The sequence below is a fragment of the Oncorhynchus nerka genome, linkage group LG7, assembly GCF_034236695.1.
Source record: "Oncorhynchus nerka isolate Pitt River linkage group LG7, Oner_Uvic_2.0, whole genome shotgun sequence".
Taxonomy (NCBI): domain Eukaryota; kingdom Metazoa; phylum Chordata; class Actinopteri; order Salmoniformes; family Salmonidae; genus Oncorhynchus; species Oncorhynchus nerka.
The window spans coordinates 38,875,837-38,894,261 of NC_088402.1; the positions used below are offsets into that span (position 1 = coordinate 38,875,837).

Here is an 18,425-nt window from a genome sequence, read left to right on the forward strand (position 1 = left end):
AGCAGCTTTGACTGAAATTGAAAAGGCTTTTTGCTATGTACTCGCGTTATTTCGGCACCATACCGAGTCAAACGTTACGTTACACACGCAATACAAATGTTCAACTTTATTGTGATTCGGTGGAATTTGACTGAAGAGGATGGAGCCTGTCCTCATTTGGTAGTAGGTCTTCTCAGGAAGCTGCGTCTGTTGTTTCAATTGTGTCCGGCAGAGGGAGCACGTACAATAAATAACCTCTGACATAGAGACATGATGAGCTTGATGTCAAGCAGTGGTTCAATTGTATTCTAGGCCTATGTGTGGACCCCCAAGTACAGTTGAAGTCGGACGTTTACGTACACTTAGGTTGGAGTCATTAAAACGTTTTTCAAACACTCCACAAATTTCTTGTTGACAAACTATAGTTTTGGCAAGTGGGTTAGGACATCTACTTTGTGCACGACAAGTAATTTTTCCAACAATTGTTTACAGACAGATTATTTTACTTATAATTCACTGTATCACAATTCCAGTGGGTCAGAAGTTTACATACACTAAGTTGACTGTGCCTTTTAACAGCTCGGAAAATTCCATAAAATTATGTCATGGCTTTAGAAGCTTCTGATAGGCTAATTGACATAATTTAAGTCAATACGAGGTGTACCTGTGGATGTATTTCAAGGCCTACGTTCAAACTCAGTGCCTCTTTGGGAAAATCTAAAGAAATCAGCCAAGACCAAAGAAAAACATTGTAGACCTCCACAAGTCTGGTTCATCCTTGGGAGCAATTTCCAAACGGCTGAAGGTACCACGTTCATCTGTACAAACAATAGTACGCAAGTATAAACACCATGGGACCACGCAGCCGTCATACCACTCAAGAAGGAGACGCATTCTGTCTCCTAGAGATGAACGTACTTTGGTGCGAAAGGTGCAAATCAATCCCAGAACAACAGCAAAGGACCTTGTGAAGATGCTGGAGGAAACAGGTACAAAATTATCTATATCCACAGTAAAACGAGTCCTATATCGACATAACCTGAAAGGCCGCTCAGCAAGGAGGGAGCCACCGCTCCAAAACCGCCATAAAAAATCCCGGCTACGGTTTGCAACTGCACATGGGGACAAAGATCATACTTTCTAGAGAAATGTCCTCTGGTCTGATGAAACACAAATAGAACTGTTTGGCCATAATGACCATCATTATGTTTGGAGGAAAAGGGGAGGCTTGCAAGCCGAAGAACACCATCCCACCCGTGAAGCACAGGGATGGCAGCATCATGTTGTGGGGGTGCTTTGCTGCAGGAGGGACTGGTGCACTTCACAAAATAGATGGCATCATGAGGTAGGAAAATGATGTGGATATATTGAAGCAACATCTCAAGACATCAGTCAGGAAGTTAAAGCTTGGTCGCAAATGGGTCTTCCAAATGACCCCAAGCATACTTCCAAAGTTGTGGCAAAATGGCTTATGGACAACAAAGTCAAGGTATTGGAGTGGCCATCACAATGCCCTGACTTCAATCCTATAGAAAAGTTGTGGCCAGAACTGAAAAAATTTGTGTGAACAAGGAGGCCTACAAACCGGACTCAGTTAGACCAGCTCTGTCAGGAGCAATGGGCCAAAATTCACCCAACTTATTGTGGGAAGCTTGTGGAAGGCTACCCGAAACATTTGACCCAAGTTAAACCATTTGAAGGAAATGCTACCAAATACTAATTGAGCGTACGTAAACCCACTGGGAATGTGATGAAAGAAATAAAAGCTGAAATAAATCATTCTCTCTACTATTATTCTGACATTTCACATTCTTAAAATAAAGTGGTGATCCTAACTGACCTAAAACAGGGAATTTTTACTAGGATTAAATGTCAGGAATTGTGAAAAACTGAGTTTACATGTATTTGGCTAAGGTGTATGTAAACTTCCAACTTCAACTGTATCTTTGAGCCATATTTAGTAACGTTTTGAATGCATCGGCTGAAATTCTTGAATTAAGGGAATATATACAACGCTGTTAAGGCCAGTGAATCATTATTCAGAATCTGCAGTGGCTGGTTTTTCACAATACCTTGCTCTCAGCTGCACACACTGTGGAGGCCTCTTACAAATGGTTTCTTCACCTCTCTCAGGTTATTTTTAACACTTTGCCTTTCCATCTCCCAGTCCCTCCCCAATCCTGTTCCTCTCCTCCCACCCCTGTCCCTTGTCTCCTCCTTGTCCATTTCCATATGTGTTAAGGGTGGCATAATGGGGCCTTCATGGAGGGACGGAATTCCTCATTCTTTTTAAACTCTCATGCCTGTATGATTACTTTAAATTCATATTATTGCTGAGTTTTGAGAACTAAGCAATTTGTTTGAAGTCATATGCCAGCATTTTGGTGGGCAATGTGTGGTTAAGGAACTCCCACACCTAGCTGCATGCAGTCATAACTTTATTGAACCTGTGTACTGATCACTTAGTCCCAGCAAATATTCACATATGGAAAGGCTTGAGGTTTCTGTACTGTTTGAATGCTTTAATCACAGTTCAATTTAAGAAACACTATACTCACATTTGAGATATTGAAGCATGTATTTGCATGTTATACACACTATCACTGAAGAACTTGGTTCGAAGGTCATGCTCTAATATCTATTTTAATCAGCGTGGCTGTGTCTCTTAAATCTCATTTCTTTCTGTTATCCCCCCTGTGTTGCTTTCTGTCTAAATCATCTGATTTAGGACACTGGCTTCGTTCCTCTCTCAGTATTAACCCTGCCTTCATTCTATCCCATTATCGCTCACAAAGCCTACATGTTTTTTCTTCTTTCGGTCCCATCCTGTTTCTTTCTATGACTATAAGGTCAAAAGTGAAAGATGCAGGTAGACTTGAGGAAGGTACGGTGCCTTCCCGAAAGTATTCATACCCCTTGACCTATTCCACATTTTGTTGTTACAGCCTGAAAATGGAAATTAAAACAAAAAATGTCACCCATCAACACACAATACCGCATACTGACAAAGTAAAAACAGGTTTTTAGACATTTCCGCAAAATGTATTTAAAATTAAATACAGAAATATCTCATTTACATAAGTATACACACCCCTGAGTCAATACATAGAATTACATTTGGGAGCATTTACAGCTTTGAGTCTTTCTGGGTAAGTCTGTAAGAGCTTTGCACACCTGGATTGTACAAGCTCTGTCAAATTGGTTGTTGATCATTGCTAGACAGCCATTTTCAAGTCTCGCTATAGATTTTCAAGTCGATTTAAGTCAAAACTGTAACTAGCCACTCAGCGACATTCAATGTTGTCTTGGTAAGAAACTACACTGCAGATTTGGCCTTGTTTTAAGTTATTGTCCTGCTGAAAAGAGAACTAGTTTCCCAGTGTCCGTTGGAAAGCAGACAACCAGGTTTTGCTATAGGATTTTGCCTGTGCTTATAGCTAGCTGTATTCCGTTCTTTTTATCCCAAAACATTCCCTAGTCCTTGGCGATGCCAAGCATACCCATAACATGATGCAGCCACCATCATGCTTTAAAATATGAAGAGTGGTACTCAGTGATGTGTTGTTGGACTTGCCCCAAACATAATGCTTTGTATTCAGGACAAAAAGTGAATTTCTTTGGCACATTTTTTGTGCCTTGTTGCAAACAGGATGCATGTTTTGGAATATTTTTATTCTGTACAGGCTTCCTTCATTTCATGCTGTGTCATGTATGCTCCCTGGCCGGCCTCTAGGTCATCAGGCTGCTGATTATCCCGCACACCTGTCACCATCGTCTTGCTCACCGGTGCCTCATGACACTCACCTGGACTCCTTCACCTCCTTGATTATCTTTTCTATATCTGTCACTCCCCTTGGTTCTTTCCTCGGGTGTTATTGACTCTGTTTTCATGTCAGTGCGTTGTTTGTGGCTCGTATTCATTGTTTCTTTTACTTATTAAAACACTCACTCCCTGAACTTGCTTCCCGGCTCTCAGGGCACTCGTTATATGCTGTCATTTAGGTTTGTATTGTGGAGTAACTACAATGTTGTTGATCAATCCTCAGTTCTATAATATTACGACAATTAAACTCAGTAACTGTTTTAAAATCACTATTGGCCTCATGGTGAAATCCGTGAGCAGTTTCCTTCCTCTTCGGCAACTGAGTTAGAAAGGACGCCTGTATCTTTGTAGTGACTGGGTGTATTGATAAGCCATCCAAAACGTAATTAATAACTTCACCATGCTCAAAGGGATATCCAGTGTCTGCTTTTGTTAATTTTTACACATCTACCAGTTGGTGCCCTTCTTTGCTAGGCACTGAAAAACCTCCCTGGTCTTTGTGGTGGAATATGTGCTTGAAATTCAGATAATTGTATGTGTGGGGTACAAAGATGGGGTTGTTTTTCTAATCATGTCAACCACTATTATTGAACATGGAATGAGTCCATGCAACTTATTATAATTTTTGTTAAACATATTTTTACTGCTAAACTTATTCAGGCTTGCTATAACAAAGGGTTTGCATACTAATTGACTCAAGACATTTCAGCGTTGGATTTTTAAAATGTTTTTATTTTTTAAATCTACCAACTATATTCCACTTTGACATTATTGAGTATTGTCTGTAGATCAGTGGCACAAAATCTTAATTTAATCAATGAATAAATGAATTCAGGCTCTAACACAACAAAATGTTTAAAAAGTAAAGGCATGTGAAGGCACTGTGGGCCAAATGTACTCAGATGTACATTTACTGGACATCGAGGGCCTCTAAGAATAGCTTAAAGAGGGCAATAATGAGAATGGAACACAGCCCATAGGGTATATTTCTAGATCTGAGAGAATTCCGTTCTGCTCCAAAAAGAAAAGTACACACATCACAAAACCAGCAGTATTTAGAGGCCCAATGTGATGAAGTTGCATAAATGAGCAGAATGTAAATGTGAAACCAGAAAACAACAGAGACACACATATATTTTGTCCCATTATGCAAAATAACAATGAGATTCTAGTGTAGACTAAAATGTGGATAAAACATTTACGGGGAAAAAAACATTGTTTTGGCATCTTTGCCAATCATTCACTGCAATGAAAACGAGAGTATTAGTAGTGGGGTCCTTGCCAGGAGTGAACGTGAGAAGGGTGAAATGGGTAAAGGAAAGGAAGAGTACAGACAGGAAGGAAGAAAGGGAGGAATTATTATTCTGTATCATCATAGTTATTTCTTCTTCTAACTGGCTCTCTGTGTGTTAGCATAGGCCGGATGTGACCAATCAAAAATCAGAGATCAAGCAAGGAACCGCTTTGATGACTTTCCAAAGGCAGACATTTCTGACCTCAAACATTCCTTTCATTTTGGGATTGTTTTTATTGTGCTCTCTGCCATGATTAACATTTTTTATTTATTTAACTAGTCAAGTCAGTTAGGAACAAATTCTTATTTACAATGACGGCCTACTGGGGAATTGTGGGTTAACTGCCTTGTTTGGGCAGAAAAACAGATTATTTACCTTGTCAGCTCAGGGTTTTGATCCAGCAACCTTTCGGTTACTGGCACAACGCTCTAACCACTAGGCTACCTGCCGCCCCAAACTATACCCAATCTCTATTTCTTGTTATTATAGATTTCATCACTGTGGATCACTGAGGAGATATTTTATAGGCCAATCATTTGCATGCTATTTGGTAACTTTAATGAATAAGTGCTCATAAAATACATATAGTGTACATACTATTAGTAAATGAGTGATTATGAATGTCTATATTTTTTATACTCTTTCCAGGTTGTAAGATTGGATCACTGTCACGGCCATCTTCCTGGAAGGAATAAGTGGACCAAAGCGCAGCGTGGTGAGCGTACATTTTCCTTTTATTATAGTAAATGTCGCCAACAAAACAAGAAAACAAAGAAACGACCGTGAAGCTTAACAGGGCATTAGTGCCACTAACAAAGATAACTTCCCACAAACACAACAGGGAAAAAGGCTGCCTAAGTATGATTCCCAATCAGAGACAATGATAGACAGCTGTCCCTGATTGAGAACCATACCTGGCCAAAACATAGAAATAACAAAACATAGAAAACAGAACATAGAATGCCCACCCAAATCACACCCTGAACAAACCAAAATATAGACATAAAAAGGCTCTCTCATGTCAGGGTGTGACAATCACTGTGTACAGGACTGCAGATAGCTTTACTTTGATGCAAACTGCAACCGGGAGTCAGAACTTGTCAGGACCAGACAGTCAGCAGCTGGATTAGCTCCAAAGGTAAGATGGGTTTTGTTAGTTATCCAATCATAAGGAGCTGATGTTCGCGCCCTGGTTGGGTCAGGGATGTGACCTAATCTGTTACTGTGGTGCCATGACTAAAATCTGCCTGGTTGCTGAGGTTGAACATGTGCTTAAGATTGGTGATTCTTTTGTTCGATACATTGATGAGGTGATCGTAGGAATCCAAACAAAGAACAGCAAGGAATCAAGCACTGAGCCCTGGAGGACTCCAATCTTCAAAATGCATTGATTCAGAGGAAAAATTCCTTCCTTGGCCACCTATTAGGAGGTAGATAAGACCCGGTCCAAAAACAACCCATAGCCTCTATGCACTTCATGTAGATAGAAATAATTGTATAGGTAAGCTATGAGAAATATGGTAGTTGCTCCAACTTGCCCTCTCAATATTGCTTACACCTAACCAATTCTAACCAAGGTGTCACAATGGTCATTTTGAGGAGACCAATTGGAATACATTCTTATTTTATTAAAACGAAGAACACTTAAACAAACTAACAAAACAAACGTGACGCTATAAACAACTAGTGCTGACATGCAACTACACATAGACAATAACCCACAAAACCAAAAGGGAAAATGGCAACCTAAATAGGATCCCCAATCAGAGACAACGATAAACAGACCATTTCAGGCCACCATAGACCTACATTTACCTAGACATACCAAAACCCCATAGATATACAAAAACCCTAGACAGGAAACACCTATACAATACAAAAACTAAACCAACCACCCTTGTCACACCCTGACCTAACCAAAATAATAAAGAAAACTAAGATAACTAAGGTCAGGGCGTGACACAAGATCTGGGAGTTGTTTCTAGAGCATGATCACTGGGCCCGTCTCTGCTGCTTCTTATTATAACTAATTAATGAATTATATCATCAGATGATGGTTTAATTTGTCCAATTCTGCCAACGGGCCTTGCAGGATCAAAACTGAAAGGGGAGGTGGAATCTCATGTAAACTGGAATGGAGTGTTGATACCAATGGACTTTGGCTGCTTGTGGTGCTGAGTACATTTGCTTTCTTCTGTGGGAATTGCACCCGGTCTCCTCATGGAAACGTGTTTATTTTGTCTGGGTTTTATTTACTATCTCAGCCGTTGCTCACAGTGGCTTATTTGTCATTGTTTCGCCAATGTTTAGAATCCTGGTTTGCCTGTATAGCCTCAAATCTTGTGTGAAGGGGGAATTATAGACTTTCTAACATTTGCGCCGCTTTTTCCCAACCCCCTCCGGCAGCTTGGGAAACTATGAAGTGGTAGACTTTTGGTACAATGGCCCTTAAAGTTAATTTACCAGCCTGTTTAATATATGGCATATATTGTGCCTACAGTATATGTTGTTTGCCTGAATAATCATTATTAACACTTCCGCTGTACAGCTGGTCTTGGATACGGCTGTGTGGGATGAAGCCTCCACAGTTCTCGTCTCTCTCCTCCTTCTCCTCCACGCTCACCCTCCTCCGAAGCTCTGCTGTACCTCTGGCCCTGTCTATGCTGCGTCCTGTCTCACAAAAGGCCCTTCTGTTTCCCCTGCCACCCCACCCCCTCCCTCAACACCCCAGTGGTACATTCCCTCTCCTTCCCCTATTGCATTCCATATTGACCAGTCCCATTGTGGAGTACCTCGTTCACCTCAGTGAGAACAGAACCATAGAGGTCCACTGTTGAGCATAGTGGACGTTTAGAGTGCCTCAGGCCGACTGAACACAGGCCTAGTACCTTTCCTGTCAACTGTGGCCCTCAGTTGTTTCCTTGATTATTGTCCCGACATACTCGCATCAAATCAAAATGTATTCGTCACGTGCTTGGTAAACAACAGGTGTGGACTAACAGTGAAATGCTTACTCATGGGTCCTTCCCAACAATGCAGAGAGAAAGAAAATAGAGAAATAATAGAAAAGTAAAACACGTAATGAAAGTAATAATAGATACGCAATGAGTAACGATAACTTGCCTACAGACAAGGTGTACCAGTACCGAGTCGATATGCAGGGTTACACGGCAATTGAGGTAGATATGTACTAGGCAATGGATAGATAATAAACAGTAACAGCAGCGTATGTGATGAGTCAAAAACTGTTAGTGCAACAAGGGTAAATGCAGATAGTCTGGGTAGCTGTTTGGTTACTGGAGTTAGGGCCTAATTCTGAGTCATTTATGTTCATGCCTGGGTGTAGCCTATCATAGCTATGTTGTTACGTTGCTTTTGTCATTTGTGTTATCATTGGGGTAGACTTGCGTTTTGTTTTCGACTTTAATTGAGCATTTTAGAATGAAATGATGCCGTACTGGAAAACAATCCCGTCGTGGGGGTTTCCATTGTGAAGGTTGACAGATGACATGCAGCGAGTATTGTGAGGTATGGAAGCTATGCCATTTGTTGCTGGTTGTGAGGGTATGAAACAGCCGGAAACTTCAGCTGGCCTCTGTGGATAGAGGGAAAGTCATGGGGGTCATTTTGAATTTAGCATGACACTGTGCTCTACCTGCCCCTGCTGACCATGAGACTGTGGAGCAGGGGTCACCGGCAGAGTTCCTTCAGGGACACGTGAATTACTCAATGTCTGCATTATTATTTGTATATTGTGTGACAATGGATAGGTTTTATTTGGCCGTTGTTAACATTAGATAAATGGCGGAGCACATTCATACTTATGCTATGACTAAAACAAACAATTATTAGCTGCTTATGTAGCTAGCTTATCAGCCCAGTAAAGCCCTAATGAAATCAGTTGCCTAAATAATGTGACAGGTTGACCTTAATTAGTGAGGGAAGAGCCCTTTTCAAGCTTTGATAAATCAAATGTACCATCACATGACTAAGTGGCAACCTTCACTTCTATAGCGAGACAAACAATTTGGATATATAACTTTAGTGCTGGTTGGTTGCAGTCTTGTGCTGGAAACTTCCAAAGAAAAAGACAAATCTGGTGATTAATTTAATAAACAAAGTTATGCAACACCCAATGCCCCTGTGTAAAAAAGTAATTGCCCCCTTACACTCAATAGCTGGTTGTGCCACTTTTACAGTAGCTGCAACGGCAACCAAACATTTGCTGAAGTTGTTGGTCAGTCTTTCACATCGATGTGGAGGTAATTTAGGCCCGACTCTTCCGTGCAGAACTGCTTTAACTCAGCGACATTTGTGTGTTTTCAAGCATTTATTTCTAGTTTTTGGTCCTGCCCTATCTCAATCAGGTTTAGGTCTGGACTAGGCCATTCCAAAACTTTTCAGCCATTCTGATGTAAACTTGATTGTGTGTTGTTGAGCTCATGGACAGATGGCCTGACATTCTCCTGTAGAATTCTCTGGTTTCTTCAACGATGGCAAGTCGTCCTGGTCCTAAGGTAGTAGTGCTGTGTGATTAGTGCTGTTTGTGGTCTGCTCGGTTTCGGTTCGATTTTTTTTTTAAATATCACTGTTTTCCATTTCGGTTTCGATTTTTAATTTTTATTTTATTTATTTTTTATATATATATATTTTTTTTAACATTAAATGCACTATGCATTATGTGGGTTGAAGGCTATATTACATCACATAATATAACAATTATTAAAAGTCTGTAGTGACTGTGTCACGACTTCTGCCGAAGTTGGTCCCTCTCCTTGTTCGGGCGGCGTTCGGCGGTCGACGTCACCGACCTTCTAGCCATCGCCGATCCATTTTTCATTTTCCATTGGTTTTGTCTTGTCTTCCATCACACCTGGTTCCAATTCCATCAATTACATGTTGTGTATTTAACCCTCTGTTTCCCCCCCATGTCCTTGTCCGTAATTGTTTGTTGTAGTGCGTGTGCACGGTAGGCTGGTATTGACCGGGTTTTGTTTGACCCATTTAATTTATTATTCTGTTGACGCTGGTTTATGGTTATTAAACACAACCGTTGTAAATCAGTTTCCGCTCTCCTGCGCCTGACTTCTCTGCCGCCAGTAGCATCACATTACAGACTGCCCGTTACTGCTTATCACTTATTAACCATTTATATGCATTACTTTAATTCAATATTTAAATTGTTGTGTATATTACATTTGTTTTATTTGATGACTTTATTATTTCATTCCAAGTCACCAGCTCATCACTAGAGCTGCTGCTCATTTTGGTTAATCGCTCAGCACTACGAGGCAGCAAAGCATCCCCAAAGCATCACACTACCACCACCATGCTTGACCGTTGGTATCAGGTTCTTACTGTGGAATGCAGTGTTTGGTTTTCAACAGACATAACGGGACCCATGTCTTCCAAAAAGTTATAGCTACCAGTAAATAGCTACCAGCATATAGCTCTTCATCAGTGAGACTGTAGAGTCAACCACACGTTGACAGTAAGGCTGGTTTCATCTGTAAAATGGCTACCAGTATATATCTCTTCATCAGAGAGACTGTAGAGTCAACCACACGTTGACAGTAAGGCTGGTTTCATCTGTCCATAGAACATTCTTCCAGGAATTTTGACAATCATCCAGGTCATTCCAGGTGCTTTTTGGCAAACTTGAATCAACTTTTTGGATGAAACGCTTCCCATTATGTATGACGAAAACCAAACACTGCATTCTTTCTGAAACAGTGTCACTACCGCAACAAAATACAATAGACTTTTTGGGGTATGACAATTTAGACTTATTTTTCACTTTTACCAATCACTGTTGCTAATATAAGGATATTATGGACTTGATCATGTGCTCACCTGAGTGTATGTCTATTGTATGTCTACTTTGCTCTCACAAGGTCGGCTCAGCGGGACTGGAAATATTGTCTGGACTCCCACAATCTCTGTGGTTGCCAGGTGTTCTCCTCCTCTGCTGCCAGTTTCTGGGAGCAAACGCTTTGCTGAGAAAGGATGCACTTGGCTATCTTTGTGTAACCCGTAGCGATAGTATTCGCTGAGGGGGAAATACCTCGTCAGAGCTTCTGACTAACCTACACAAGAAGTGCTGTTTGTCTGTCTCCGCTGGCGGGAATAAACATAAATACATTTAAGCTTGCCTTTGGGGTCCTTTAGTGGTAATTTCCACGACAAAAGCTATAATCCTTTCTGTGACTAAATGACAGACAGCAACAAGACACAATTCTATTTGTTTCTAAGGATGGCTGCTGTAATGTCTGGTGATCAATGATCAGAAGTTTAACACTTCACTGTCCGTCTCCGCCTTTGCGTGTTCTGTTGTTGTTTTGTTTTCGACTCCACCAGTCAAAGCCAGTTTTACCATCACTTCTGAGTGGGCCATTGGGCATTCGCCGCCAGGGCCCTAAATTTGAAATGAAGTGCCAACACTTGTAACACTCATTGCAACACTCTTGCACCTACATTATCAAGAAATACTGCACGATAGACCAATCACTGTAAAGCCATCATGTAGGAGGATGCTACCTAATTACCTAATTCTTCCTCATTCCGTGAGGGTGTGGTTGATGGTATATTTAATCTGGAACCTTTTAATGCTTGTGTTTCGGGTCTGGACAAAAAAAGTGAACTGTCCCTTTAACAGTGTGGTGACTGAAGGAATCCATTGTAATCATTATTCCAACATGAAACCATTGTAGGTTTACTGATTCAGAAATATACTGTTTAGTCATGTTGTTTAGTCATTCTCTCTCTTAAACACACTCACTCTCCACCTGTCTACCTCAATCCACCTCTCTCTCTCTCCCTCCCCCCCCCCCCCCAACTCTCTCTCTCTTACCTCTCTCTATCAGTTTCCCCAAAGTTCCACCCTATTCCCTAGTCAGTAGGTCAGTTGAAGTGAACCCCCCCGGTTGCCTGCCTCTCCCCTCCCCGCCTCAATTTTTTTCTGGAATCTCCCTGTGTAAATACTGTTTGATCCTTCTCTCTCTCTCTCGCTTCGTCAATGGCCCTCATTCATTCCCCCTCACCGTCTGCATGCCTCTGTACCCCCTTCCCTCCTTCACTATTCATTCCTATGATTTTTCTTGCCTGTACCTTTCCATGGCTTTCCCTTCTCCTCCCAGCTCACTCACTCACTCACTCACTCACTCACTTACCCCCCTTAAATTGCCTCATATCGCTTACCTCCATCTTTTGGCTCTCTATACATTTAGATGTATGCTTATGTGGGTCTTCTACTAAAGCATTATACACATTTTAAAAAAGAAATAGGGGTTTTGTTGATGCGAAACCCATTGAAGGTGTTATAAACACATATAACCCAGTATATTGGTAGGCTCCATATGAGTTCATGTAGTTGGACCACTCTCTCCATGTTACATCAGTGGCTCTGTGAGTATTGCTAATGGCCAAATGATCTTTAATAGTGATTGTGCTAAATGATCCGAATCAGTGTTTAACTTGCTAAATTTATCACTGGGGATTGGGGAACATGCTGCACCTACACACACGCACCCAGAAATGTTAAGGCCTGGAGTATTTGAACATACATATAACCATTTATTTGAACATACATATAACCACATATAACCATTTGCCTATAGAGGCAATCACACTCAGTAAAACATTTTTTTTTTATTGTCACAGACACCATATGCAGACATAATACACAGACATCATATGCAGACATCAAACACAGACAGCATACACAGACACCATACACAGACAGCATACGCAGACACCATACGCAGACACCATACACAGACACCAAACACAGACACCAAACACAGACACCATACACAGACATCATATACAGACACCATACACAGACACCATACACAGACACCATACACAGACACCATACACAGACACCATACGCAGACACCATACGCAGACACCATACACAGACACCATACACAGACATCATATACAGACACCATAACAGACACCATAACAGACACCATACACAGACACCATACGCAGACACCATACGCAGACACCATACGCAGACACCATACGCAGACACCATACACAGACACCATACACAGACACCATACACAGGGTGGCATACAAACTTCACTCACCCCACACATAAACACATCCACCTATGCATTCTCTCTCTCTGTGTAGGCCTCTCTCTCTACCCGTCTCGCTCTCTTTCTCTCGCTCTCTCTCTCCCTCTCTCTCTCTACCACTCTTGCTCTCTTTTTCTCTCTCTTTTTCTCTCTTTTTCTCTCTCTCTCTTTTTCTCTCTCTTTCTCTCTCTCTCTCTACCCCTCTCTCTCCCCTCTCTCTCCCTCTCTCTCTCTTTTTCTCTTTCTTTCTCTCTCTCACTCCTCTCTCTCTCTCTCTCTCTCTCTCTCTTTCTCTACTCCCCTCCTCTCTCTCTCTACTCCTCTTGCTCTCTCTCTCTCTCTCTCTCTCTCTCTCTCTCTCTCTCTCTCTCCTTCTCTGAATGCCTGTGGTTAGTGCATGCATGCATGTGGTTAGTTGGGTGTGTTCACGGTCATCAGTGACCCATTCTATCGTTAATTTCCTTCTTTACCTGCATCACCTCTATCAGTGTGCCCAGGCCATGCATGTTGTGTCAAACACACATACACTCCATGCTAACATCCTACATTTACCCCCCGATCTATTTCTGTGTCATGTGGCGAGTAGGGTGTGTGTGCTCGGTTTGCAGCCCTGCCCAGTAAAATACAGACTTTTCAAGGAAGTCAGCAATAGAATATGGTCGCTTTATTGTAATTACAAGGTTCCAGTTTTGGAAATAGCCAGGCTACCCACAAGCACTTGCTGTGTCTGTCTCTACGGCACTCGTTGCTTTTCTTTTGCACCCCCCTCAACTCCCCTGGCCAGCTCTCGTTTGGTTTATTATCATTTGGCACACAAACTCAGAATCCCATTGGTAGATAAAGCACAGCTTTCGACATCATCATAGTCAATCAAATGTAATTAGTTTTCATTAGCTGAGTGTTAAATCTGGCACGTGGGACGTCAACCCTGGCCACGATGAACCACAGAGCCTTGCAGTCTTTGTCCTAACCCTAAAAAGACTGCAGACAAATTAGTAGGCTTTATTAATTTAAAGAGGCTGACATTCAAGGTGAATTCAGTAATTGGTGGTTCAGACTGAACCCTAAAACCTGCTGCCCAGATTTAGTCTCGGAAGAGCATCTGCTTGTTTTGTCAGCAGATTTGACACTGTAATAATGTTTTTACAGTCAAAACTCATGGTAAAATGTCTTCTTCACATTGTGCCAAAAACTTATTCTGGGTATGTGAAGTCAGTCATTTCGCCCATTTTGGTACATCCATAAGCTGTGGTACATTCATAGAGTGATATTCACCCGATTGTGCTTATGACTACTGTTGCTATGGGTGTGTGAATGCCCAGTGTATTCTCTCCAATGTTAGGCAACTTCTTTTTGTTGTTCATAATTGAAGATATTCTAAGATATTCTTGCTTAGCCGATGACCACACAACACATAATTCCCCATTCACTATTTCATCCAATTCTCATTCTTATCTGTCCTTTTCTGCCCACCCCTCTCCTTTCCCGCCACTGTGTATTTGGGAACCAGTGGTTCAACAAAAGCTGTGATTATAGCAATTTTAAAGGCCCAATGCAGCCATTTTTATATCAATATCAAATCATTTCTGGGTAACAGTGAAGTACCTTACTGTAATAGATTTCCATTCAAATGGGCAAAAATAGTTTTTTAGCAACAACAAGAAATTCTCAAGCAAGAATTTTGCTAGGATTTTTTCTGGGTGTAGTCTGAGTGGGCAGGGGAAAAAGGAAAACTAGCTGTTATTGGCAAAGAAGTTTGGAACTCTCTTTGTTATTGGTCTAGTGACCAATTTAATGCATGGTGATGTCACCATGGAAAGCCGGAACTCCCGCCCATGCAAACCTGCTGATTAGAAGGTCTTGTGTACATTGTATTTTCAACTATCCGGAAATAACACTGATCAAATGATTTCACACTTTTACAGTCTTAGTTTCATCAGCTATTGTGCAATGTGGTTTAAAACACAGGAAAATCTGCATTTTGGGGCCTTTAATATGGAGAGAACCTTTAGGCTACAGTGTACCAGCAGAGCATGGCACAAACACATACCAAGGCTCTCTCTTGGGTGTCTCTTTTCACAGCCTGCGGCATCCACACTCCGGCTTTAGGGGGCAAAAACACTTGGACCATAGAGCGTCCAATGTGCTCTACAGTCCAAAAGAAACCCATAACATTGTCACGGAGAGATTTTTGATTGTGTTCCGTTCAGTTGTCCAAGAACAGAGATGCTCTAAGCTTTTTTTTTTCAAGCCACATATGAGTTCTGGTTGTCCCTTTTTTTTTAGGTTTTCCAATAGTAGTCTTGCTGGTAGCTATGAATATTGTCTGAGCGCTGTTGCCATATAATCCCCGATGCATAATTGGTGGATGCAGTAGTTGATGGTTGGTGACTATTGAGCAGTGTATTAACATTGGCTGATGAATTATTCTTTTCGTTGTATTTTTTTTAATACCTTTCCCTAATAGTTTCTTATAAAGGGGAGCATGGTTTTCATAAGAGGCCTTTCATGCAAAAACCCTGGACAGTGCCAGTGTGCAGAACCCTAAAAAAAGACCTTAGTCCTTTCTACTTCTAAATGATCCCTTACTTAGTCCTCGGAATTGCAGACTAGCATCCAGTCGAGACACGAGTGATTGGGACTGAGAGGTGGGATGGTCAAAATACCACAAAATATAAACTTTTTTTGCCTTCAGAGACTCAAAGCAAAAAATAGGGGAGAAATGAGAGGGAGGGAGTGAGAAAGAGGCAAAGAACATCAAAGGATGATTATATTTCATTATTGCCCTCTGGCTCTGCGTTCAAAGATATGTACTAAACACAGGTTTGCCGTACAGCAATTTACAAAGCATAGAGCCAGACCGGTATATCTGTTCTTATGATAACTTTGAAATAGAGAATAATATGGACGTTTAAGTTTACGATAGACAGGGAGAAGTATTAGCAGCCCTTTGAAACAACCTTGTATGAAAGGTTATTTCTCATTCAAAGAAAACTATTAGAGGCAAGATGCAATTAACAGAACATCTTACGATTGAGATGTATTATAACAGTATATTTGATTGGCTTTTTCTTTAGTGCTGGGCCGCAGACTTCGCCAGTTTTGACAAACTACGTTTGTTAAAGACGTGCAGATGTGACACTTTTGGGGGAAAAAAAGAATACCTCTTCAGCAATACCGTTTCTCTTGTTGTCAGATTGAAATCAAATGTAAAACATCTCAATACACTTAACTGTAAAAATGAGAATAAAAAAAACAAACAACATAAGAAACGAGAAATATACATTACTACAAAATAAAGTATACAGAACTGGAAATAATAAACCTCGATCCAGGACCCCAGACTATGAATAACTGTCTTCAGGTCACAGGGGAGGTGATTGAGGCAGCCAGTGATCTCTAACTCTGCTACACTATACATATACAAAAGTATGTGGACACCCCTTACCACACTCACTACCGAGTTCCGATAGTATACATGTAGTTCCAAACAGCCTCTGGTATCAAAATCAGCACAATAACTGTTCGTCGGGAGCTTCATGAAATGGGTTTCCATGGCCGAGCAGCTGCACACAAGCCTAAGATCACCATGCGCAATGCTAAGCATTGGCTGGAGTGGTGTTAAGCTCGCCGCCATTGGACTCTGGATCAGTGGTAACATGTTCTCTGGAGTGATGAATCACGCTTCACCATCTGCAGTCTGACGGACTAATCTGGGTTCGGCAGATGCCAGGAGAACGCTACCTGCCCCAATGCATAGTGCCAACTGTAAAGTTTGGTGGATGAGGAATAATGGCCTGGGGCTGTTTTTTATTGTTCGGGCTAGGCCCCTTAGTTCCAGTGAAGGGAAATCTTGAAGCTACAGCATACAATAACATTTGAGACGATTCTGTGCTTAAAACTTTCTGACAACAGTTTGGGGAATGCCCTTTCCTGTTTCAGCATGACAATACCCATGTGCACAAAGCGAGGTCCATACAGAAATTGTTTGTCGAGATTGGTGTGGAAGAACTTGACTGGCCTGCACAGAGCCCTGACCTCAACCCCATCGAACACATTTGGAATGAATTGGGACGCCGACTGCGAGCCAGGCCTAATTTCCCAACATCAGTGCCCGACCTCACTAATGCTCTTGTGGCTTAATGGAAGCAAGTCCCAGCAGCAATGTTCCAATAACTAGTGGAAAGCCTTCCCAGAAGAGTGGAGGCTGTTATAACAGCAAAGGTGGGACCAACTCCATATTAATGCCCCTGATTTTGGAATGAGATGTTCGACGAGCAGGTGTCCACATACTTTTGGGCATGGGTTCTATATCATCAGATCTAGGCAATGCAGATTTCCAGCTCTAACCATTTGTAATGGACTTACGATGGAATACTTGACCATTTCCATCAATGACTAGCACAAAATACTTCCCATTGTAGCCTTCAATCCATCTGACGATCGATGTTGTCTTCGGGGGCCACTGCCCTGCCTAAGAAAAAATATGGGAACACTAACATCAGTGGCAATCAGAAAATGACATTAAAAGGTATATAATAATAATATTGGTTAAACTTTACTTAAAGCATCCAGCTTGCTTTATAACTTGTTATAATCATGTATAAGCATGTATAATGTCTTATAGCAAGGCTTTTAATGTTTTATCTATTTCTATGCATATCATTTTCAACCGTCTCAAACGTCTGTTATTTAGTCTAGATCATTATGAGATTATTATAAGACATTATAAAGGTGCCATACATGCATCATGACATACCTGTAGGCTGCAAGTGGTCAATTCAGCGGATGGATTGATATTCAATGTATGTTTTTAATAAAAAAGGAACTGACCCCAACTCTAAACCCGAACCCTGTTATATCTAGCCTACTCATGTAAACCCCCAGTGTCATAAAACAGCTGTGGGAATGAAAATGGACAAGTTCAAGTTATGATCATGAGAAATGTGCCTGCTCTGCAATAAACGTTCTCACTGTCGCACCTGGGTTAGCCGCCGACGCCACGTTGGACTGACCAATCAGGCTTTACAGGAGCACGGGAAGCTCGAAGGCATTTTAATATGGGCGTGGACTTACATTCGTGTGCGAGTTCGGACAGCGAAATGATTGGCTGCGGCAATTCCTACACTGTTTTTGCAGACCCATCCGGCCTACAAGGTTCGGCTGTTTTATCGGGATATACCAGGACTGAAAAAAATCTGTTTGACCGACTGACAGACTGACAGACAGACAGACGGACGG

At 41.5% G+C, this 18,425-nt stretch overlaps 1 protein-coding gene across 1 annotated transcript in view; it reads left to right on the forward strand.

Moving 5' to 3' along the window:
* Nucleotides 1-5,489: 5,489 nt before the first annotated feature.
* The window catches only part of LOC115131607 (collagen alpha-2(XI) chain-like), a 58,060-nt gene continuing 45,124 nt past the window's right edge, over nucleotides 5,490-18,425 (forward strand). Inside the window, exon 1 of the mRNA XM_029663443.2 lies at nucleotides 5,490-5,812. Within this exon, the coding sequence (XP_029519303.2) occupies nucleotides 5,704-5,812 (109 nt within the window). The 5' untranslated portion in view covers nucleotides 5,490-5,703. The remainder of the gene's footprint in view (nucleotides 5,813-18,425) is intronic.